This window comes from Thunnus maccoyii, chromosome 10 (assembly GCF_910596095.1).
Source record: "Thunnus maccoyii chromosome 10, fThuMac1.1, whole genome shotgun sequence".
NCBI classification, from domain to species: Eukaryota; Metazoa; Chordata; class Actinopteri; order Scombriformes; family Scombridae; genus Thunnus; species Thunnus maccoyii.
Window position 1 is genome coordinate 26,660,699 of NC_056542.1, and position 22,591 is coordinate 26,683,289.

The 22,591-nt window shown below is 35.5% G+C and overlaps 7 protein-coding genes across 10 annotated transcripts; all 7 read left to right on the plus strand.

Moving 5' to 3' along the window:
* Window positions 1–410: 410 nt before the first annotated feature.
* Window positions 411–2,492, plus strand: LOC121905859 (hepcidin-like). Of its 2 annotated transcripts, XM_042424411.1 has the most exons (4): window positions 411–498; window positions 1,772–1,933; window positions 2,042–2,119; window positions 2,291–2,492. In XM_042424411.1, exons 2-4 carry the CDS (start codon window positions 1,847–1,849, stop codon window positions 2,381–2,383), a joined length of 258 nt encoding a protein of 85 aa, XP_042280345.1. In that variant the 5' UTR covers window positions 411–498; window positions 1,772–1,846; the 3' UTR covers window positions 2,384–2,492. The 2 variants fall into 2 exon arrangements, with proteins under 2 accessions (XP_042280345.1, XP_042280344.1); XM_042424410.1 differs by lacking the exon at window positions 411–498 and having other exon boundaries at window positions 1,717–1,933.
* Window positions 2,493–3,348: 856 nt separating this feature from the next.
* On the plus strand, window positions 3,349–5,430 carry LOC121905633 (hepcidin-like). 2 transcript variants are annotated; one of them, XM_042424022.1, is made up of 4 exons: window positions 3,349–3,436; window positions 4,710–4,871; window positions 4,980–5,057; window positions 5,229–5,430. In XM_042424022.1, the coding sequence occupies exons 2-4, from the start codon at window positions 4,785–4,787 to the stop codon at window positions 5,319–5,321; spliced, it is 258 nt and encodes an 85-aa protein (XP_042279956.1). In that variant the 5' UTR covers window positions 3,349–3,436; window positions 4,710–4,784; the 3' UTR covers window positions 5,322–5,430. The 2 variants fall into 2 exon arrangements, with proteins under 2 accessions (XP_042279956.1, XP_042279955.1); XM_042424021.1 differs by lacking the exon at window positions 3,349–3,436 and having other exon boundaries at window positions 4,655–4,871.
* Window positions 5,431–7,585: 2,155 nt separating this feature from the next.
* On the plus strand, window positions 7,586–8,252 carry LOC121905634 (hepcidin-like). Its single transcript, XM_042424024.1, has 3 exons — window positions 7,586–7,802; window positions 7,911–7,988; window positions 8,160–8,252. Exons 1-3 carry the CDS (start codon window positions 7,716–7,718, stop codon window positions 8,250–8,252), a joined length of 258 nt encoding a protein of 85 aa, XP_042279958.1. The 5' UTR covers window positions 7,586–7,715.
* A 966-nt stretch (window positions 8,253–9,218) lies between these two features.
* Window positions 9,219–11,809, plus strand: LOC121905858 (hepcidin-like). 2 transcript variants are annotated; one of them, XM_042424409.1, is made up of 4 exons: window positions 9,219–9,306; window positions 11,198–11,359; window positions 11,468–11,545; window positions 11,717–11,809. In XM_042424409.1, exons 2-4 carry the CDS (start codon window positions 11,273–11,275, stop codon window positions 11,807–11,809), a joined length of 258 nt encoding a protein of 85 aa, XP_042280343.1. In that variant the 5' UTR covers window positions 9,219–9,306; window positions 11,198–11,272. The 2 variants fall into 2 exon arrangements, with proteins under 2 accessions (XP_042280343.1, XP_042280341.1); XM_042424407.1 differs by lacking the exon at window positions 9,219–9,306 and having other exon boundaries at window positions 11,143–11,359.
* Window positions 11,810–14,333: 2,524 nt separating this feature from the next.
* On the plus strand, window positions 14,334–15,229 carry LOC121905843 (hepcidin-like). Its single transcript, XM_042424389.1, has 3 exons — window positions 14,334–14,677; window positions 14,786–14,863; window positions 15,035–15,229. Exons 1-3 carry the CDS (start codon window positions 14,591–14,593, stop codon window positions 15,125–15,127), a joined length of 258 nt encoding a protein of 85 aa, XP_042280323.1. The 5' UTR covers window positions 14,334–14,590; the 3' UTR covers window positions 15,128–15,229.
* An 862-nt stretch (window positions 15,230–16,091) lies between these two features.
* Window positions 16,092–18,790, plus strand: LOC121905861 (hepcidin-like). The gene is made up of 4 exons (XM_042424414.1): window positions 16,092–16,179; window positions 18,071–18,231; window positions 18,340–18,417; window positions 18,589–18,790. Exons 2-4 carry the CDS (start codon window positions 18,145–18,147, stop codon window positions 18,679–18,681), a joined length of 258 nt encoding a protein of 85 aa, XP_042280348.1. The 5' UTR covers window positions 16,092–16,179; window positions 18,071–18,144; the 3' UTR covers window positions 18,682–18,790.
* A 2,799-nt stretch (window positions 18,791–21,589) lies between these two features.
* On the plus strand, window positions 21,590–22,363 carry LOC121905643 (hepcidin-like). Its single transcript, XM_042424042.1, has 3 exons — window positions 21,590–21,806; window positions 21,915–21,992; window positions 22,164–22,363. The coding sequence occupies exons 1-3, from the start codon at window positions 21,720–21,722 to the stop codon at window positions 22,254–22,256; spliced, it is 258 nt and encodes an 85-aa protein (XP_042279976.1). The 5' UTR covers window positions 21,590–21,719; the 3' UTR covers window positions 22,257–22,363.
* The last annotated feature ends 228 nt before the right edge of the window (window positions 22,364–22,591 follow it).

Genomic DNA, 22,591 nt, shown 5'->3' on the forward strand with positions numbered 1-22,591 from the left:
ATTCAACAAATTTAGCTAAGTATAAAGCGCGCCAACTACTGACGAGATAGAAAACGGCGTTCTTGATTAGCTAGTGGCATTAAGTAGCACCTTAATAAATTCCACAGTTTCACACATTAACAAAAAACCCAAATCCTCTGATTGTTGATATCATTAAATAGCAAACTAACTGCTGTGATGTAGCAAGCTGATATCAGACTAAAGTTACAACACAGCTTCTGTCAATAAGGGACACCAACCTGCAACAGCTCCATCAAGCTCTTGCTGCTCAATATGCTGATGATGACAGCTGGGTCTGTTTCTTTTTGAAAAAGGTTTATGGCCATGACTGAAAGAGCAGTAACAATCTTGGTGGACAAACTAAGCAGACTTGAGGGCTAACAAGCTGCTGTTTTAGAGCAAAGAGTGCACCACTTCTGTTCTGTCAGGTGTTTAATCTGAAAATTCTGTTCTAAACTCTTCTGTCACAGCTAGAGAGAGATATAGAGACAGAGAGAGGTGAGTGGCAAATGGTGGCAAACAGCTGAGGCTGGTGGGAATGTCATTCATTTTGCAGGTATTTGATAATAAATCAAAGTATTGAAATGTTGACCTAATGATGTTGCTACATGAAAAGTCAGGTATCACAATTATCTAACATTAAACTTTAAGAAATATTGCAACAATAGTCCAACTCAGTGTGAGTCTTGATGCAGGGCAGAGCAGCAGATGAGCAAACTGTCAATCACAGCTGTCAATGTCTACATAGCAGACTTCAAAGCTACTATAAGTCTTCATATCATATTAACAGAGCAATCATTTCCAAAATGACCATCAGCACACTCATTAGAGGGCTCGAATTTAGTGATTGAGACCATAATGACTGGTTAAAAACATTGCACTTGCATTGGCTTCAGCCTCAAGGCCTGGTAGTGGGCACTTGCCTAAATCCCAGAAGCTGTGGAACCAGACATGGTACTGTTGTTGACACTGATGTTGTGGTCATTGTAACCAAGCACAGTGTTCAACAAGGTTTTCAGTAAAAGAGGCAGAGTGTGGTACAGTAAGGGATTTTTGTTATTGCACAATATACTGCATTCACTAAGACTGACATTATAAAGTTTATTGACCCTTGATTTTTTTTTGATTTTTCAATGTAAATAGCCAACAATTAATTATTAAATACATGTTTTCCTTGTTAGTATCATTGCCATTATTGATTTATCACTCACAACATGATGAATTAATCTTGAGGTGTTTAGGTGATGATGCAAATAAATAAATAAATAAATAAATAGATAGATAGATAATCTAAAAACATTTTAGTGTTTATTTTATGCATTAATTGACAGTTTGCTTTATTCATCACACTGTTTAAAATGTTTCAGTGTGTTATATATATAACAGGGATTTATTAACAATTGGCAACATATGTCAGGACATCAGTGATACTATTGCAGCAATGTTATGAGAAATTAAAAGCTTTAACATCAGCTGTCATTTTCATTTTGTGTGTCAAACATGTTCAGTTCTTCATTATATGTTACATGAAGTTGCTTTGAAGTACAGATTAAGTAAAAGCATAAATGCATAAATGGCGAAAGGAAAAGTTAATATAAATGTATTGTCAAAATAAAGAACTTTCTATTTCCTATCTTTGGGAATTTCCTATAACCATCACTCAAGGAGTGATGCAAACCTTTTCCCGGAAGCAGGTACATGCTGTCAATAGTGAAGCAACAGATGCTCAAGCGAGTATAAATACCAGCACATTTAGCACACTCAACATCAGACAGGTGAAAAGAGCTGACAAGATCAGGATCTGAAGAAATCTTGGTGCAACTTAAACCACTCACACACTCTGAAGATGAAGACGTTCAGTGTTGCAATTGCAGTGGCCATCATGCTCACCTTCATCTTCCTTCAGGAGAGTTCTGCTGTCCCAGTCACCGGAGTGAGTAACAATATAATAAACACTAGTTCGATTTTCTTATTACATCTAATGTTTTGTCAGAAAGCTAAGATGTGATTCCTGCTGTAAACATGCGGAATTCTTTAACAGGAACAAGAGCTGGAAGAAGTGATGAGCAATGACAGTCCAGTTGCTGTACATGAAGAGACATCTGTGGAATCATGGAAGGTATGTTAAGTTTACTGAATGACTTTGGTCAAATACATTGAGCTAATTCAAATTTAAGTGGATGTGCTTTGCCTACAAAGTGCAATGATGCACTCCACAGAAGAAGATGAGCAGAGTCAGAGATAATGCTGGAGATGAACACCTCGCTCATGTCTCTTTTCTTTCACACAGATGCCGTATAACAGACAGAAACGTGGCATTAAGTGTCGCTTTTGCTGTGGCTGCTGCACCCCCGGTATCTGCGAAGTGTGCTGCAGATTCTGAAGATTCCTGCACCAACAACCACTAAATAATCATTTATGTGTTTTTGTCTAAAATTGTATTTATGGCATGTAAACATGTAAAGATGTTACTAGGTGTGGTCATACTTTAGTTATTGTGCGCTGTAAATTCATTATTGACATACAGGTATTACACTAAATATCTGCAAATACTGAAATGTGTGATCAATAAATTGTTAGGTTGCTATAATTAAGTGTTTCAAAGTGTTGTTTAATTATGAATATTATTGACAGTCATATTGCTACTCTTTCTCTACACTCAAATACTCTAAAATACACAATAGTGATTCCATCTATGGCTGTCTCATGAAAGCATACATCTGATATGTTTTTGCACACTTGATATGTTTCCTGCAATATCAGTAATTCTCTGACTCTTTTAACACAAATGGTACAAATATTTTCCTACAATAACTGGCCTACTAGAAGTATTTTATTTTAGTTGCTTGTGTAGATCATTTAGATTTATTTTTCAAGTTTGGAAGCAAGCTTGATTTTCTGACTACACATGTTGACTGATAGAAGCCTTTATAAATCAATTCAACAAATTTAGCTAAGTATAAAGCGCGCCAACTACTGACGAGATAGAAAACGGCGTTCTTGATTAGCTAGTGGCATTAAGTAGCACCTTAATAAATTCCACAGTTTCACACATTAACAAAAAACCCAAATCCTCTGATTGTTGATATCATTAAATAGCAAACTAACTGCTGTGATGTAGCAAGCTGATATCAGACTAAAGTTACAACACAGCTTCTGTCAATAAGGGACACCAACCTGCAACAGCTCCATCAAGCTCTTGCTGCTCAATATGCTGATGATGACAGCTGGGTCTGTTTCTTTTTGAAAAAGGTTTATGGCCATGACTGAAAGAGCAGTAACAATCTTGGTGGACAAACTAAGCAGACTTGAGGGCTAACAAGCTGCTGTTTTAGAGCAAAGAGTGCACCACTTCTGTTCTGTCAGGTGTTTAATCTGAAAATTCTGTTCTAAACTCTTCTGTCACAGCTAGAGAGAGATATAGAGACAGAGAGAGGTGAGTGGCAAATGGTGGCAAACAGCTGAGGCTGGTGGGAATGTCATTCATTTTGCAGGTATTTGATAATAAATCAAAGTATTGAAATGTTGACCTAATGATGTTGCTACATGAAAAGTCAGGTATCACAATTATCTAACATTAAACTTTAAGAAATATTGCAACAATAGTCCAACTCAGTGTGAGTCTTGATGCAGGGCAGAGCAGCAGATGAGCAAACTGTCAATCACAGCTGTCAATGTCTACATAGCAGACTTCAAAGCTACTATAAGTCTTCATATCATATTAACAGAGCAATCATTTCCAAAATGACCATCAGCACACTCATTAGAGGGCTCGAATTTAGTGATTGAGACCATAATGACTGGTTAAAAACATTGCACTTGCATTGGCTTCAGCCTCAAGGCCTGGTAGTGGGCACTTGCCTAAATCCCAGAAGCTGTGGAACCAGACATGGTACTGTTGTTGACACTGATGTTGTGGTCATTGTAACCAAGCACAGTGTTCAACAAGGTTTTCAGTAAAAGAGGCAGAGTGTGGTACAGTAAGGGATTTTTGTTATTGCACAATATACTGCATTCACTAAGACTGACATTATAAAGTTTATTGACCCTTGATTTTTTTTTGATTTTTCAATGTAAATAGCCAACAATTAATTATTAAATACATGTTTTCCTTGTTAGTATCATTGCCATTATTGATTTATCACTCACAACATGATGAATTAATCTTGAGGTGTTTAGGTGATGATGCAAATAAATAAATAAATAAATAAATAGATAGATAGATAATCTAAAAACATTTTAGTGTTTATTTTATGCATTAATTGACAGTTTGCTTTATTCATCACACTGTTTAAAATGTTTCAGTGTGTTATATATATAACAGGGATTTATTAACAATTGGCAACATATGTCAGGACATCAGTGATACTATTGCAGCAATGTTATGAGAAATTAAAAGCTTTAACATCAGCTGTCATTTTCATTTTGTGTGTCAAACATGTTCAGTTCTTCATTATATGTTACATGAAGTTGCTTTGAAGTACAGATTAAGTAAAAGCATAAATGCATAAATGGCGAAAGGAAAAGTTAATATAAATGTATTGTCAAAATAAAGAACTTTCTATTTCCTATCTTTGGGAATTTCCTATAACCATCACTCAAGGAGTGATGCAAACCTTTTCCCGGAAGCAGGTACATGCTGTCAATAGTGAAGCAACAGATGCTCAAGCGAGTATAAATACCAGCACATTTAGCACACTCAACATCAGACAGGTGAAAAGAGCTGACAAGATCAGGATCTGAAGAAATCTTGGTGCAACTTAAACCACTCACACACTCTGAAGATGAAGACGTTCAGTGTTGCAATTGCAGTGGCCATCATGCTCACCTTCATCTTCCTTCAGGAGAGTTCTGCTGTCCCAGTCACCGGAGTGAGTAACAATATAATAAACACTAGTTCGATTTTCTTATTACATCTAATGTTTTGTCAGAAAGCTAAGATGTGATTCCTGCTGTAAACATGCGGAATTCTTTAACAGGAACAAGAGCTGGAAGAAGTGATGAGCAATGACAGTCCAGTTGCTGTACATGAAGAGACATCTGTGGAATCATGGAAGGTATGTTAAGTTTACTGAATGACTTTGGTCAAATACATTGAGCTAATTCAAATTTAAGTGGATGTGCTTTGCCTACAAAGTGCAATGATGCACTCCACAGAAGAAGATGAGCAGAGTCAGAGATAATGCTGGAGATGAACACCTCGCTCATGTCTCTTTTCTTTCACACAGATGCCGTATAACAGACAGAAACGTGGCATTAAGTGTCGCTTTTGCTGTGGCTGCTGCACCCCCGGTATCTGCGAAGTGTGCTGCAGATTCTGAAGATTCCTGCACCAACAACCACTAAATAATCATTTATGTGTTTTTGTCTAAAATTGTATTTATGGCATGTAAACATGTAAAGATGTTACTAGGTGTGGTCATACTTTAGTTATTGTGCGCTGTAAATTCATTATTGACATACAGGTATTACACTAAATATCTGCAAATACTGAAATGTGTGATCAATAAATTGTTAGGTTGCTATAATTAAGTGTTTCAAAGTGTTGTTTTAATTATGAATATTATTTACAATCATATTGCTACTCTTTCTCTACACTCAAATACTCTAAAATACACAATAGTGATTCCATCTATGGCTGTCTCATGAAAGCATACATCTGATATGTTTTTGCACACTTGATATGTTTCCTGCAATATCAGTAATTCTCTGACTCTTTTAACACAAATGGTACAAATATTTTCCTACAATAACTGGCCTACTAGAAGTATTTTATTTTAGTTGCTTGTGTAGATCATTTAGATTTATTTTTCAAGTTTGGAAGCAAGCTTGATTTTCTGACTACACATGTTGACTGATAGAAGCCTTTATAAATCAATTCAACAAATTTAGCTAAGTATAAAGCGCGCCAACTACTGACGAGATAGAAAACGGCGTTCTTGATTAGCTAGTGGCATTAAGTAGCACCTTAATAAATTCCACAGTTTCACACATTAACAAAAAACCCAAATCCTCTGATTGTTGATATCATTAAATAGCAAACTAACTGCTGTGATGTAGCAAGCTGATATCAGACTAAAGTTACAACACAGCTTCTGTCAATAAGGGACACCAACCTGCAACAGCTCCATCAAGCTCTTGCTGCTCAATATGCTGATGATGACAGCTGGGTCTGTTTCTTTTTGAAAAAGGTTTATGGCCATGACTGAAAGAGCAGTAACAATCTTGGTGGACAAACTAAGCAGACTTGAGGGCTAACAAGCTGCTGTTTTAGAGCAAAGAGTGCACCACTTCTGTTCTGTCAGGTGTTTAATATGAAAATTCTGTTCTAAACTCTTTTGTCACAGCTAGAGAGAGATATAGAGACAGAGAGAGGTGAGTGGCAAATGGTGGCAAACAGCTGAGGCTGGTGGGAATGTCATTCATTTTGCAGGTATTTGATAATAAATCAAAGTATTGAAATGTTGACCTAATGATGTTGCTACATGAAAAGTCAGGTATCACAATTATCTAACATTAAACTTTAAGAAATATTGCGACAATAGTCCAACTCAGTGTGAGTCCTGATGCAGGGCAGAGCAGCAGATGAGCAAACTGTCAATCACAGCTGTCAATGTCTACATAGCAGACTTCAAAGCTACTATAAGTCTTCATATCATATTAACAGAGCAATCATTTCCAAAATGACCATCAGCACACTCATTAGAGGGCTCGAATTTAGTGATTGAGACCATAATGACTGGTTAAAAACATTGCACTTGCATTGGCTTCAGCCTCAAGGCCTGGTAGTGGGCACTTGCCTAAATCCCAGAAGCTGTGGAACCAGACATGGTACTGTTGTTGACACTGTTGTTGTGGTCACCTGAACCAAGCACAGGGTTCAACAAGGTTTTCAGTAAAAGAGGCAGAGTGTGGTACAGTAAGGGATTTTTGTTATTGCACAATATACTGCATTCACTAAGACTGACATTATAAAGTTTATTGACCCTTGATTTTTTTTTGATTTTTCAATGTAAATAGCCAACAATTAATCATTAAATACAGTTTTTCCTTGTTAGTGTCATTGCCATTATTGATTTATCACTCACAACATGATGAATTAATCTTGAGGTGTTTAGGTGATGATGCAAATAAATAAATAAATAGATAGATAGATAATCTAAAAACATTTTAGTGTTTATTTTATGCATTAATTGACAGTTTGCTTTATTCATCACACTGTTTAAAATGTTTCAGTGTGTTATATATATAACAGGGATTTATTAACAATTGGCAACATATGTCAGGACATCAGTGATACTATTGCAGCAATGTTATGAGAAATTAAAAGCTTTAACATCAGCTGTCATTTTCATTTTGTGTGTCAAACATGTTCAGTTCTTCATTATATGTTACATGAAGTTGCTTTGAAGTACAGATTAAGTAAAAGCATAAATGCATAAATGGCGAAAGGAAAAGTTAATATAAATGTATTGTCAAAATAAAGAAATTTCTATTTCCTATCTTTGGGAATTTCCTATAACCATCACTCAAGGAGTGATGCAAACCTTTTCCCGGAAGCAGGTACATGCTGTCAATAGTGAAGCAACAGATGCTCAAGCGAGTATAAATACCAGCACATTTAGCACACTCAACATCAGACAGGTGAAAAGAGCTGACAAGATCAGGATCTGAAGAAATCTTGGTGCAACTTAAACCACTCACACACTCTGAAGATGAAGACGTTCAGTGTTACAATTGCAGTGGCCATCATGCTCACCTTCATCTTCCTTCAGGAGAGTTCTGCTGTCCCAGTCACCGGAGTGAGTAACAATATAATTAACATTAGTTCGATTTTCTTATTACATCTAATGTTTTGTCAGAAAGCTAAGATGTGATTCCTGCTGTAAACATGCGGAATTCTTTAACAGGAACAAGAGCTGGAAGAAGTGATGAGCAATGACAGTCCAGTTGCTGTACATGAAGAGACATCTGTGGAATCATGGAAGGTATGTTAAGTTTACTGAATGACTTTGGTCAAATACATTGAGCTAATTCAAATTTAAGTGGATGTGCTTTGCCTACAAAGTGCAATGATGCACTCCACAGAAGAAGATGAGCAGAGTCAGAGATAATGCTGGAGATAAACACCTCGCTCATGTCTCTTTTCTTTCACACAGATGCCGTATAACAGACAGAAACGTGGCATTAAGTGTCGCTTTTGCTGCGGCTGCTGCACCCCCGGTATCTGCGGAGTGTGCTGCAGATTCTGAAGATTCCTGCACCAACAACCACTAAATAATCATTTATGTGTTTTTGTCTAATATTGTATTTATGGCATGTAAACATGTAAAGATGTTACTAGGTGTGGTCATACTTTAGTTATTGTGCGCTGTAAATTCATTATTGACATACAGGTATTACACTAAATATCTGCAAATACTGAAATGTGTGATCAATAAATTGTTAGGTTGCTATAATTAAGTGTTTCAAAGTGTTGTTTTAATTATGAATATTATTTACAGTCATATTGCTACTCTTTCTCTACACTCAAATACTCTAAAATACACAATAGTGATTCCATCTATGGCTGTCTCATGAAAGCATACATCTGATATGTTTTTGCACACTTGATATGTTTCCTGCAATATCAGTAATTCTCTGACTCTTTTAACACAAATGGTACAAATATTTTCCTACAATAACTGGCCTACTAGAAGTATTTTATTTTAGTTGCTTGTGTAGATCATTTAGATTTATTTTTCAAGTTTGGAAGCAAGCTTGATTTTCTAACTACACATGTTGACTGATAGAAGCCTTTATAAATCAATTCAACAAATTTAGCTAAGTATAAAGCAAGCCAACTACTGATGAGATAGAAAAAGGCGTTCTTGATTAGCTAGTAGCAGTAAGTAGCACCTTAATAAATTCCACAGTTTCACACATTAACAAAAAACCCAAATCCTCTGATTGTTGATATCATTAATTAGCAAACTAACTGCTGTGATGTAGCAAGCTGATATCAGACTAAAGTTACAACACAGCTACTGTCAATAAGGGACACCAACCTGCAACAGCTCCATCAAGCTCTTGCTGCTCAATATGCTGATGATGACAGCTGGGTCTGTTTCTTTTTGAAAAAGGTTTATGGCCATGACTGAAAGAGCAGTAACAATTTTGGTGGACAAACTAAGCAGACTTGAGGGCTAACAAGCTGCTGTTTTAGAGCAAAGAGTGCACCACTTCTGTTCTGTCAGGTGTTTAATCTGAAAATTCTGTTCTAAACTCTTCTGTCACAGCTAGAGAGAGATATAGAGACAGAGAGAGGTGAGTGGCAAATGGTGGCAAACAGCTGAGGCTGGTGGGAATGTCATTCATTTTGCAGGTATTTGATAATAAATCAAAGTATTGAAATGTTGACCTAATGATGTTGCTACATGAAAAGTCAGGTATCACAATTATCTAACATTAAACTTTAAGAAATATTGCGACAATAGTCCAACTCAGTGTGAGTCCTGATGCAGGGCAGAGCAGCAGATGAGCAAACTGTCAATCACAGCTGTCAATGTCTACATAGCAGACTTCAAAGCTACTATAAGTCTTCATATCATATTAACAGAGCAATCATTTCCAAAATGACCATCAGCACACTCATTAGAGGGCTCGAATTTAGTGATTGAGACCATAATGACTGGTTAAAAACATTGCACTTGCATTGGCTTCAGCCTCAAGGCCTGGTAGTGGGCACTTGCCTAAATCCCAGAAGCTGTGGAACCAGACATGGTACTGTTGTTGACACTGTTGTTGTGGTCATTGTAACCAAGCACAGTGTTCAACAAGGTTTTCAGTAAAAGAGGCAGAGTGTGGTACAGTAAGGGATTTTTGTTATTGCACAATATACTGCATTCACTAAGACTGACATTATAAAGTTTATTGACCCTTGATTTTTTTTTGATTTTTCAATGTAAATAGCCAACAATTAATCATTAAATACATTTTTTCCTTGTTAGTGTCATTGCCATTATTGATTTATCACTCACAACATGATGAATTAATCTTGAGGTGTTTAGGTGATGATGCAAATAAATAAATAAATAAATAAATAGATAGATAGATAATCTAAAAACATTTTAGTGTTTATTTTATGCATTAATTGACAGTTTGCTTTATTCATCACACTGTTTAAAATGTTTCAGTATGTTATATATATAACAGGGATTTATTAACAATTGGCAACATATGTCAGGACATCAGTGATACTATTGCAGCAATGTTATGAGAAATTAAAAGCTTTAACATCAGCTGTCATTTTCATTTTTTATGTTAAACATTCCCTGTCTTTAGGAATTTCTTATAACTATCAGTGATAAGTAATTTTTTTCAATTTCTTTATGACATGAACCAAGCAAGTGGTTCAGCAAGGTTTTCAGTAGAAGAGGCAGAGTGAAGTACAGTAAGGGATTTTTGTTATTGCACCAGGTACTGCATTGACTAAGACTGAAGTTATAAAGTTTATTGACCCTTGATTTTTTTTCAATGTAAATAGCCCACAGTTAATCATTAAATACAGTTTTTCCTTGTTAGTGTCATTGCCATTATTGATTTATCACTCACAACATGATGAATTAATCTTGAGGTGTTTACGTGATGATGTAAATAAATAAATAATCTAGATAGATAGATAGATAGATAGATAGATAGATAGATAGATAGATAGATAGATAGATAGATAGATAATCTAAAAACATTTAGTGTTTATTTTATGCATTAATTGACAGTTTGCTTTATTCATCACACTGTTTAAAATGTTTCAGTGTGTTATATATATAACAGGGATTTATTAACAATTGGCAACATATGTCAGGACATCAGTGATACTATTGCAGCAATGTTATGAGAAATTAAAAGCTTTAACATCAGCTGTCATTTTCATTTTGTGTGTCAAACATGTTCAGTTCTTCATTATATGTTACATGAAGTTGCTTTGAAGTACAGATTAAGTAAAAGCATAAATGCATAAATGGCGAAAGGAAAAGTTAATATAAATGTATTGTCAAAATAAAGAACTTTCTATTTCCTATCTTTGGGAATTTCCTATAACCATCACTCAAGGAGTGATGCAAACCTTTTCCCGGAAGCAGGTACATGCTGTCAATAGTGAAGCAACAGATGCTCAAGCGAGTATAAATACCAGCACATTTAGCACACTCAACATCAGACAGGTGAAAAGAGCTGACAAGATCAGGATCTGAAGAAATCTTGGTGCAACTTAAACCACTCACACACTCTGAAGATGAAGACGTTCAGTGTTGCAATTGCAGTGGCCATCATGCTCACCTTCATCTTCCTTCAGGAGAGTTCTGCTGTCCCAGTCACCGGAGTGAGTAACAATATAATAAACACTAGTTCGATTTTCTTATTACATCTAATGTTTTGTCAGAAAGCTAAGATGTGATTCCTGCTGTAAACATGCGGAATTCTTTAACAGGAACAAGAGCTGGAAGAAGTGATGAGCAATGACAGTCCAGTTGCTGTACATGAAGAGACATCTGTGGAATCATGGAAGGTATGTTAAGTTTACTGAATGACTTTGGTCAAATACATTGAGCTAATTCAAATTTAAGTGGATGTGCTTTGCCTACAAAGTGCAATGATGCACTCCACAGAAGAAGATGAGCAGAGTCAGAGATAATGCTGGAGATGAACACCTCGCTCATGTCTCTTTTCTTTCACACAGATGCCGTATAACAGACAGAAACGTGGCATTAAGTGTCGCTTTTGCTGTGGCTGCTGCACCCCCGGTATCTGCGGAGTGTGCTGCAGATTCTGAAGATTCCTGCACCAACAACCACTAAATAATCATTTATGTGTTTTTGTCTAATATTGTATTTATGGCATGTAAACATGTAAAGATGTTACTAGGTGTGGTCATACTTTAGTTATTGTGCGCTGTAAATTCATTATTGACATACAGGTATTACACTAAATATCTGCAAATACTGAAATGTGTGATCAATAAATTGTTAGGTTGCTATAATTAAGTGTTTCAAAGTGTTGTTTTAATTATGAATATTATTTACAGTCATATTGCTACTCTTTCTCTACACTCAAATACTCTAAAATACACAATAGTGATTCCATCTATGGCTGTCTCATGAAAGCATACATCTGATATGTTTTTGCACACTTGATATGTTTCCTGCAATATTAGTAATTCTCTGACTCTTTTAACACAAATGGTACAAATATTTTCCTACAATAACTGGCCTACTAGAAGTATTTTATTTTAGTTGCTTGTGTAGATCATTTAGATTTATTTTTCAAGTTTGGAAGCAAGCTTGATTTTCTAACTACACATGTTGACTGATAGAAGCCTTTATAAATCAATTCAACAAATTTAGCTAAGTATAAAGCAAGCCAACTACTGATGAGATAGAAAAAGGCGTTCTTGATTAGCTAGTAGCAGTAAGTAGCACCTTAATAAATTCCACAGTTTCACACATTAACAAAAAACCCAAATCCTCTGATTGTTGATATCATTAATTAGCAAACTAACTGCTGTGATGTAGCAAGCTGATATCAGACTAAAGTTACAACACAGCTACTGTCAATAAGGGACACCAACCTGCAACAGCTCCATCAAGCTCTTGCTGCTCAATATGCTGATGATGACAGCTGGGTCTGTTTCTTTTTGAAAAAGGTTTATGGCCATGACTGAAAGAGCAGTAACAATCTTGGTGGACAAACTAAGCAGACTTGAGGGCTAACAAGCTGCTGTTTTAGAGCAAAGAGTGCACCACTTCTGTTCTGTCAGGTGTTTAATATGAAAATTCTGTTCTAAACTCTTCTGTCACAGCTAGAGAGAGATATAGAGACAGAGAGAGGTGAGTGGCAAATGGTGGCAAACAGCTGAGGCTGGTGGGAATGTCATTCATTTTGCAGGTATTTGATAATAAATCAAAGTATTGAAATGTTGACCTAATGATGTTGCTACATGAAAAGTCAGGTATCACAATTATCTAACATTAAACTTTAAGAAATATTGCAACAATAGTCCAACTCAGTGAGTCCTGATGCAGGGCAGAGCAGCAGATGAGCAAACTGTCAATCACAGCTGTCAATGTCTACATAGCAGACTTCAAAGCTACTATAAGTCTTCATATCATATTAACAGAGCAATCATTTCCAAAATGACCATCAGCACACTCATTAGAGGGCTCGAATTTAGTGATTGAGACCATAATGACTGGTTAAAAACATTGCACTTGCATTGGCTTCAGCCTCAAGGCCTGGTAGTTGCCACTTGCCTAAATCCCAGAAGCTGTGGAACCAGACATGGTACTGTTGTTGACACTGTTGTTGTGGTCATTGTAACCAAGCACAGTGTTCAAGAAGGTTTTCAGTAAAGGAGGCAGAGTGTGGTACAGTAAGGGATTTTTGTTATTGCACAACATACTTAGTCAATCATTAAATACTTTTTTCCATCTTAGTGTCATTGTCATTATTGACTTATTAACAACAGGCAACATATGTCAGGACATCAGTAATGTTATTGCAGTAATGTTATTAGGAAATAAAAGCTTTAACATCGGCTGTCATCTTCATTTTTTATGTTAAACATTCCCTATCTTTAGGAATTTCCTATAACTATCACTCAAGGAGTGATGCAAACCCTTCCCAGAGGCAGGTACATGCTGTCAGTGCTGATAAGTCATTTTTTCATTATCTTTATGACATGAACCAAGCAAATGGTTCAGCAAGGTTGTCAGTAAAAGAAGCAGAGTGAAGTAGAGTAAGGGATTTTCGTTAATGCACCAGATACTGCATTCACTAAGACTGAAGTTATAAAGTTTATTGACCCTTGATTTTTTTTTTGATTTTTCAATGTAAATAGCCAACAATTAATTATTAAATACATTTTTTCCTTGTTAGTGTCATTGCCATTATTGATTTATCACTCACAACATGATGAATTAATCTTGAGGTGTTTAGGTGATGATGCAATTAAATAAATAAATAAATGAATAGATAGATAGATAATCTAAAAACATTTTAGTGTTTATTTTATGCATTAATTGACAGTTTTCTTTATTCATCACACTGTTTAAAATGTTTCAGTATGTTATATATATAACAGGGATTTATTAACAACTGGCAACATATGTCAGGACATCAGTGATACTATTGCAGCAATGTTACGAGAAATTAAAAGCTTGAACATCAGCTGTCATTTTCATTTTGTATGTCAAACGTTCAGTTCTTCATTATATGTTACATGAAGTTGCTTTGAAGTACAGATTAAGTAAAAGCATAAATGCATAAACAATGAGAAGAAAAGTTAATGATTGATTTGATATTGAGGAACAGACAGTCAAAACAAAGAACTTTCTATTTCCTATCTTTGGGAATTTCCTATAACCATCACTCAAGGAGTGATGCAAACCTTTTCCCGGAAGCAGGTACATGCTGTCAATAGTGAAGCAACAGATGCTCAAGCGAGTATAAATACCAGCACATTTAGCACACTCAACATCAGACAGGTGAAAAGAGCTGACAAGATCAGGATCTGAAGAAATCTTGGTGCAACTTAAACCACTCACACACTCTGAAGATGAAGACGTTCAGTGTTGCAGTTGCAGTGGCCATCATGCTCACCTTCATCTTCCTTCAGGAGAGTTCTGCTGTCCCAGTCACCGGAGTGAGTAACAATATAATTAACACTAGTTCGATTTTCTTATTGCATCTAATGTTTTGTCAGAAAGCTAAGATGTGATTCCTGCTGTAAACATGTGGAATTCTTTAACAGGAACAAGAGCTGGAAGAAGTGATGAGCAATGACAGTCCAGTTGCTGTACATGAAGAGACATCTGTGGAATCATGGAAGGTATGTTAAGTTTACTGAATGACTTTGGTCAAATACATTGAGCTAATTCAAATTTAAGTGGATGTGCTTTGCCTACAAAGTGCAATGATGCACTCCACAGAAGAAGATGAGCAGAGTCAGAGATAATGCTGGAGATGAACACCTCGCTCATGTCTCTTTTCTTTCACACAGATGCCGTATAACAGACAGAAACGTGGCATTAAGTGTCGCTTTTGCTGCGGCTGCTGCACCCCCGGTATCTGCGAAGTGTGCTGCAGATTCTGAAGATTCCTGCACCAACAACCACTAAATAATCATTTATGTGCTTTTGTCTAAAATTGTATTTATGGCATGTAAACATGTAAAGATGTTACTAGGTGTGGTCATACTTTAGTTATTGTGCGCTGTAAATTCATTATTGACATACAGGTATTACACTAAATATCTGCAAATACTGAAATGTGTGATCAATAAATTGTTAGGTTGCTATAATTAAGTGTTTCAAAGTGTTGTTTTAATTATGAATATTATTTACAATCATATTGCTACTCTTTCTCTACACTCAAATACTCTAAAATACACAATAGTGATTCCATCTATGGCTGTCTCATGAAAGCATACATCTGATATGTTTTTGCACACTTGATATGTTTCCTGCAATATTAGTAATTCTCTGACTCTTTTAACACAAATGGTACAAATATTTTCCTACAATAACTGGCCTACTAGAAGTATTTTATTTTAGTTGCTTGTGTAGATCATTTAGATTTATTTTTCAAGTTTGGAAGCAAGCTTGATTTTCTAACTACACATGTTGACTGATAGAAGCCTTTATAAATCAATTCAACAAATTTAGCTAAGTATAAAGCAAGCCAACTACTGACGAGATAGAAAAAGGCGTTCTTGATTAGCTAGTGGCAGTAAGTAGCACCTTAATAAATTCCACAGTTTCACACATTAACAAAAAGCAAATCCTCTGATTGTTGATATCATTATTTAGCAAACTAACTGCTGTGATGTAGCAAGCTGATATCAGACTAAAGTTACAACACAGCTACTGTCAATAAGGGACACCAACCTGCAACAGCTCCATCAAGCTCTTGTTGCTCAATATGCTGATGATGACAGCTGGGTCTGTTTCTTTTTGAAAAAGGTTTATGGCCATGACTGAAAGAGCAGTAACAATCTTGGTGGACAAACTAAGCAGACTTGAGGGCTAACAAGCTGCTGTTTTAGAGCAAAGAGTGCACCACTTCTGTTCTGTCAGGTGTTTAATCTGAAAATTCTGTTCTAAACTCTTCTGTCACAGCTAGAGAGAGATATAGAGACAGAGAGAGGTGAGTGGCAAATGGTGGCAAACAGCTGAGGCTGGTGGGAATGTCATTCATTTTGCAGATATTTGATAATAAATCAAAGTATTGAAATGTTGACCTAATGATGTTGCTACATGAAAAGTCAGGTATCACAATTATCTAACATTAAACTTTAAGAAATATTGCAACAATAGTCCAACTCAGTGTGAGTCTTGATGCAGGGCAGAGCAGCAGATGAGCAAACTGTCAATCACAGCTGTCAATGTCTACATAGCAGACTTCAAAGCTACTATAAGTCTTCATATCATATTAACAGAGCAATCATTTCCAAAATGACCATCAGCACACTCATTAGAGGGCTCGAATTTAGTGATTGAGACCATAATGACTGGTTAAAAACATTGCACTTGCATTGGCTTCAGCCTCAAGGCCTGGTAGTTGCCACTTGCCTAAATCCCAGAAGCTGTGGAACCAGACATGGTACTGTTGTTGACACTGTTGTTGTGGTCATTGTAACCAAGCACAGGGTTCAACAAGGTTTTCAGTAAAAGAGGCAGAGTGTGGTACAGTAAGGGATTTTTGTTATTGCACAATATACTGCATTCACTAAGACTGACATTATAAAGTTTATTGACCCTTGATTTTTTTTTGATTTTTCAATGTAAATAGCCAACAATTAATCATTAAATACATTTTTTCCTTGTTAGTGTCATTGCCATTATTGATTTATCACTCACAACATGATGAATTAATCTTGAGGTGTTTAGGTGATGATGCAAATAAATAAATAAATAAATAAATAGATAGATAGATAATCTAAAAACATTTTAGTGTTTATTTTATGCATTAATTGACAGTTTGCTTTATTCATCACACTGTTTAAAATGTTTCAGTGTGTTATATATATAACAGGGATTTATTAACAATTGGCAACATATGTCAGGACATCAGTGATACTATTGCAGCAATGTTATGAGAAATTAAAAGCTTTAACATCAGCTGTCATTTTCATTTTTTATGTTAAACATTCCCTGTCTTTAGGAATTTCTTATAACTATCAGTGATAAGTAATTTTTTTCATTTTCTTTATGACATGAACCAAGCAAGTGGTTCAGCAAGGTTTTCAGTAGAAGAGGCAGAGTGAAGTACAGTAAGGGATTTTTGTTATTGCACCAGGTACTGCATTGACTAAGACTGAAGTTATAAAGTTTATTGACCCTTGATTTTTTTTCAATGTAAATAGCCCACAGTTAATCATTAAATACAGTTTTTCCTTGTTAGTGTCATTGCCATTATTGATTTATCACTCACAACATGATGAATTAATCTTGAGGTGTTTACGTGATGATGTAATTAAATAAATAATCTAGATAGATAGATAGATAGATAGATAGATAGATAGATAGATAGATAGATAGATAGATAGATAGATAATCTAAAAACATTTAGTATTTATTTTATGCATTAATTGACAGTTTGCTTTATTCATCACACTGTTTAAAATGTTTCAGTGTGTTATATATATAACAGGGATTTATTAACAATTGGCAACATATGTCAGGACATCAGTGATACTATTGCAGCAATGTTATGAGAAATTAAAAGCTTTAACATCAGCTGTCATTTTCATTTTGTGTGTCAAACATGTTCAGTTCTTCATTATATGTTACATGAAGTTGCTTTGAAGTACAGATTAAGTAAAAGCATAAATGCATAAATGGCGAAAGGAAAAGTTAATATAAATGTATTGTCAAAATAAAGAACTTTCTATTTCCTATCTTTGGGAATTTCCTATAACCATCACTCAAGGAGTGATGCAAACCTTTTCCCAGAGGCAGGTACATGCTGTCAATAGTGAAGCAACAGATGCTCAAGCGAGTATAAATACCAGCACATTTAGCACACTCAACATCAGACAGGTGAAAAGAGCTGACAAGATCAGGATCTGAAGAAATCTTGGTGCAACTTAACCACTCACACACTTTGAAGATGAAGACGTTCAGTGTTGCAATTGCAGTGGCCATCATGCTCACCTTCATCTTCCTTCAGGAGAGTTCTGCTGTCCCAGTCACCGGAGTGAGTAACAATATAATAAACACTAGTTCGATTTTCTTATTACATCTAATGTTTTGTCAGAAAGCTAAGATGTGATTCCTGCTGTAAACATGCGGAATTCTTTAACAGGAACAAGAGCTGGAAGAAGTGATGAGCAATGACAGTCCAGTTGCTGTACATGAAGAGACATCTGTGGAATCATGGAAGGTATGTTAAGTTTACTGAATGACTTTGGTCAAATACATTGAGCTAATTCAAATTTAAGTGGATGTGCTTTGCCTACAAAGTGCAATGATGCACTCCACAGAAGAAGATGAGCAGAGTCAGAGATAATGCTGGAGATGAACACCTCGCTCATGTCTCTTTTCTTTCACACAGATGCCGTATAACAGACAGAAACGTGGCATTAAGTGTCGCTTTTGCTGTGGCTGCTGCACCCCCGGTATCTGCGAAGTGTGCTGCAGATTCTGAAGATTCCTGCACCAACAACCACTAAATAATCATTTATGTGTTTTTGTCTAAAATTGTATTTATGGCATGTAAACATGTAAAGATGTTACTAGGTGTGGTCATACTTTAGTTATTGTGCGCTGTAAATTCATTATTGACATACAGGTATTACACTAAATATCTGCAAATACTGAAATGTGTGATCAATAAATTGTTAGGTTGCTATAATTAAGTGTTTCAAAGTGTTGTTTAATTATGAATATTATTGACAGTCATATTGCTACTCTTTCTCTACACTCAAATACTCTAAAATACACAATAGTGATTCCATCTATGGCTGTCTCATGAAAGCATACATCTGATATGTTTTTGCACACTTGATATGTTTCCTGCAATATTAGTAATTCTCTGACTCTTTTAACACAAATGGTACAAATATTTTCCTACAATAACTGGCCTACTAGAAGTATTTTATTTTAGTTCTGTGTGTAGATCATTTAGATTTATTTTTCAAGTTTGGAAGCAAGCTTGATTTCTGACTACACATGTTGACTGATAGAAGCCTTTATAAATCAATTCAACAAATTTAGCTAAGTATAAAGTGCGCCAACTACTGATGAGATAGAAAAAGGCGTTCTTGATTAGCTAGTGGCATTAAGTAGCACCTTAATAAATTCCACAGTTTCACACATTAACAAAAAACCCAAATCCTCTGATTGTTGATATCATTAAATAGCAAACTAACTGCTGTGATGTAGCAAGCTGATATCAGACTAAAGTTACAACACAGCTTCTGTCAATAAGGGACACCAACCTGCAACAGCTCCATCAAGCTCTTGCTGCTCAATATGCTGATGATGACAGCTGGGTCTGTTTCTTTTTGAAAAAGGTTTATGGCCATGACTGAAAGAGCAGTAACAATCTTGGTGGACAAACTAAGCAGACTTGAGGGCTAACAAGCTGCTGTTTTAGAGCAAAGAGTGCACCACTTCTGTTCTGTCAGGTGTTTAATATGAAAATTCTGTTCTAAACTCTTTTGTCAAAGTTAGAGAGAGATATAGAGACAGAGAGAGGTGAGTGGCAAATGGTGGCAAACAGCTGAGGCTGGTGGGAATGTCATTCATTTTGCAGGTATTTGATAATAAATCAAAGTATTGAAATGTTGACCTAATGATGTTGCTACATGAAAAGTCAGGTATCACAATTATCTAACATTAAACTTTAAGAAATATTGCAACAATAGTCCAACTCAGTGTGAGTCCTGATGCAGGGCAGAGCAGCAGATGAGCAAACTGTCAATCACAGCTGTCAATGTCTACATAGCAGACTTCAAAGCTACTATAAGTCTTCATATCATATTAACAGAGCAATCATTTCCAAAATGACCATCAGCACACTCATTAGAGGGCTCGAATTTAGTGATTGAGACCATAATGACTGGTTAAAAACATTGCACTTGCATTGGCTTCAGCCTCAAGGCCTGGTAGTGGGCACTTGCCTAAATCCCAGAAGCTGTGGAACCAGACATGGTACTGTTGTTGACACTGTTGTTGTGGTCATTGTAACCAAGCACAGTGTTCAACAAGGTTTTCAGTAAAAGAGGCAGAGTGTGGTACAGTAAGGGATTTTTGTTATTGCACAATATACTGCATTCACTAAGACTGACATTATAAAGTTTATTGACCCTTGATTTTTTTTTGATTTTTCAATGTAAATAGCCAACAATTAATCATTAAATACAGTTTTTCCTTGTTAGTGTCATTGCCATTATTGATTTATCACTCACAACATGATGAATTAATCTTGAGGTGTTTAGGTGATGATGCAAATAAATAAATAAATAAATAAATAGATAGATAGATAATCTAAAAACATTTTAGTGTTTATTTTATGCATTAATTGACAGTTTGCTTTATTCATCACACTGTTTAAAATGTTTCAGTATGTTATATATATAACAGGGATTTATTAACAATTGGCAACATATGTCAGGACATCAGTGATACTATTGCAGCAATGTTATGAGAAATTAAAAGCTTTAACATCAGCTGTCATTTTCATTTTTTATGTTAAACATTCCCTGTCTTTAGGAATTTCTTATAACTATCAGTGATAAGTAATTTTTTTCATTTTCTTTATGACATGAACCAAGCAAGTGGTTCAGCAAGGTTTTCAGTAGAAGAGGCAGAGTGAAGTACAGTAAGGGATTTTTGTTATTGCACCAGGTACTGCATTGACTAAGACTGAAGTTATAAAGTTTATTGACCCTTGATTTTTTTTCAATGTAAATAGCCAACAGTTAATCATTAAATACAGTTTTTCCTTGTTAGTGTCATTGCCATTATTGATTTATCACTCACAACATGATGAATTAATCTTGAGGTGTTTACGTGATGATGTAATTAAATAAATAATCTAGATAGATAGATAGATAGATAGATAGATAGATAGATAGATAGATAGATAGATAGATAGATAGATAGATAGATAGATAGATAGATAATCTAAAAACATTTAGTGTTTATTATATGCATTAATTGACAGTTTGCTTTATTCATCACACTGTTTAAAATGTTTCAGTGTGTTATATATATAACAGGGATTTATTAACAATTGGCAACATATGTCAGGACATCAGTGATACTATTGCAGCAATGTTATGAGAAATTAAAAGCTTGAACATCAGCTGTCATTTTCATTTTGTGTGTCAAACATGTTCAGTTCTTCATTATATGTTACATGAAGTTGCTTTGAAGTACAGATTAAGTAAAAGCATAAATGCATAAATGGCGAAAGGAAAAGTTAATATAAATGTATTGTCAAAATAAAGAACTTCCTATTTCCTATCTTTGGGAATTTCCTATAACCATCACTCAAGGAGTGATGCAAACCTTTTCCCGGAAGCAGGTACATGCTGTCAATAGTGAAGCAACAGATGCTCAAGCGAGTATAAATACCAGCACATTTAGCACACTCAACATCAGACAGGTGAAAAGAGCTGACAAGATCAGGATCTGAAGAAATCTTGGTGCAACTTAAACCACTCACACACTCTGAAGATGAAGACGTTCAGTGTTGCAATTGCAGTGGCCATCATGCTCACCTTCATCTTCCTTCAGGAGAGCTCTGCTGTCCCAGTCACCGGAGTGAGTAACAATATAATTAACATTAGTTCGATTTTCTTATTACATCTAATGTTTTGTCAGAAAGCTAAGATGTGATTCCTGCTGTAAACATGCGGAATTCTTTAACAGGAACAAGAGCTGGAAGAAGTGATGAGCAATGACAGTCCAGTTGCTGTACATGAAGAGACATCTGTGGAATCATGGAAGGTATGTTAAGTTTACTGAATGACTTTGGTCAAATACGTTGAGCTAATTCAAATTTAAGTGGATGTGCTTTGCCTACAAAGTGCAATGATGCACTCCACAGAAGAAGATGAGCAGAGTCAGAGATAATGCTGGAGATGAACATCTCGCTCATGTCTCTTTTCTTTCACACAGATGCCGTATAACAGACAGAAACGTGGCATTAAGTGTCGCTTTTGCTGTGGCTGCTGCACCCCCGGTATCTGCGAAGTGTGCTGCAGATTCTGAAGATTCCTGCACCAACAACCACTAAATAATCATTTATGTGTTTTTGTCTAAAATTGTATTTATGGCATGTAAACATGTAAAGATGTTACTAGGTGTGGTCATACTTTAGTTATTGTGCGCTGTAAATTCATTATTGACATACAGGTATTACACTAAATATCTGCAAATACTGAAATGTGTGATCAATAAATTGTTAGGTTGCTATAATTGAGTGTTTCAAAGTGTTGTTTAATTATGAATATTATTGACAGTCATATTGCTACTCTTTCTCTACACTCAAATACTCTAAAATACACAATAGTGATTCCATCTATGGCTGTCTCATGAAAGCATAC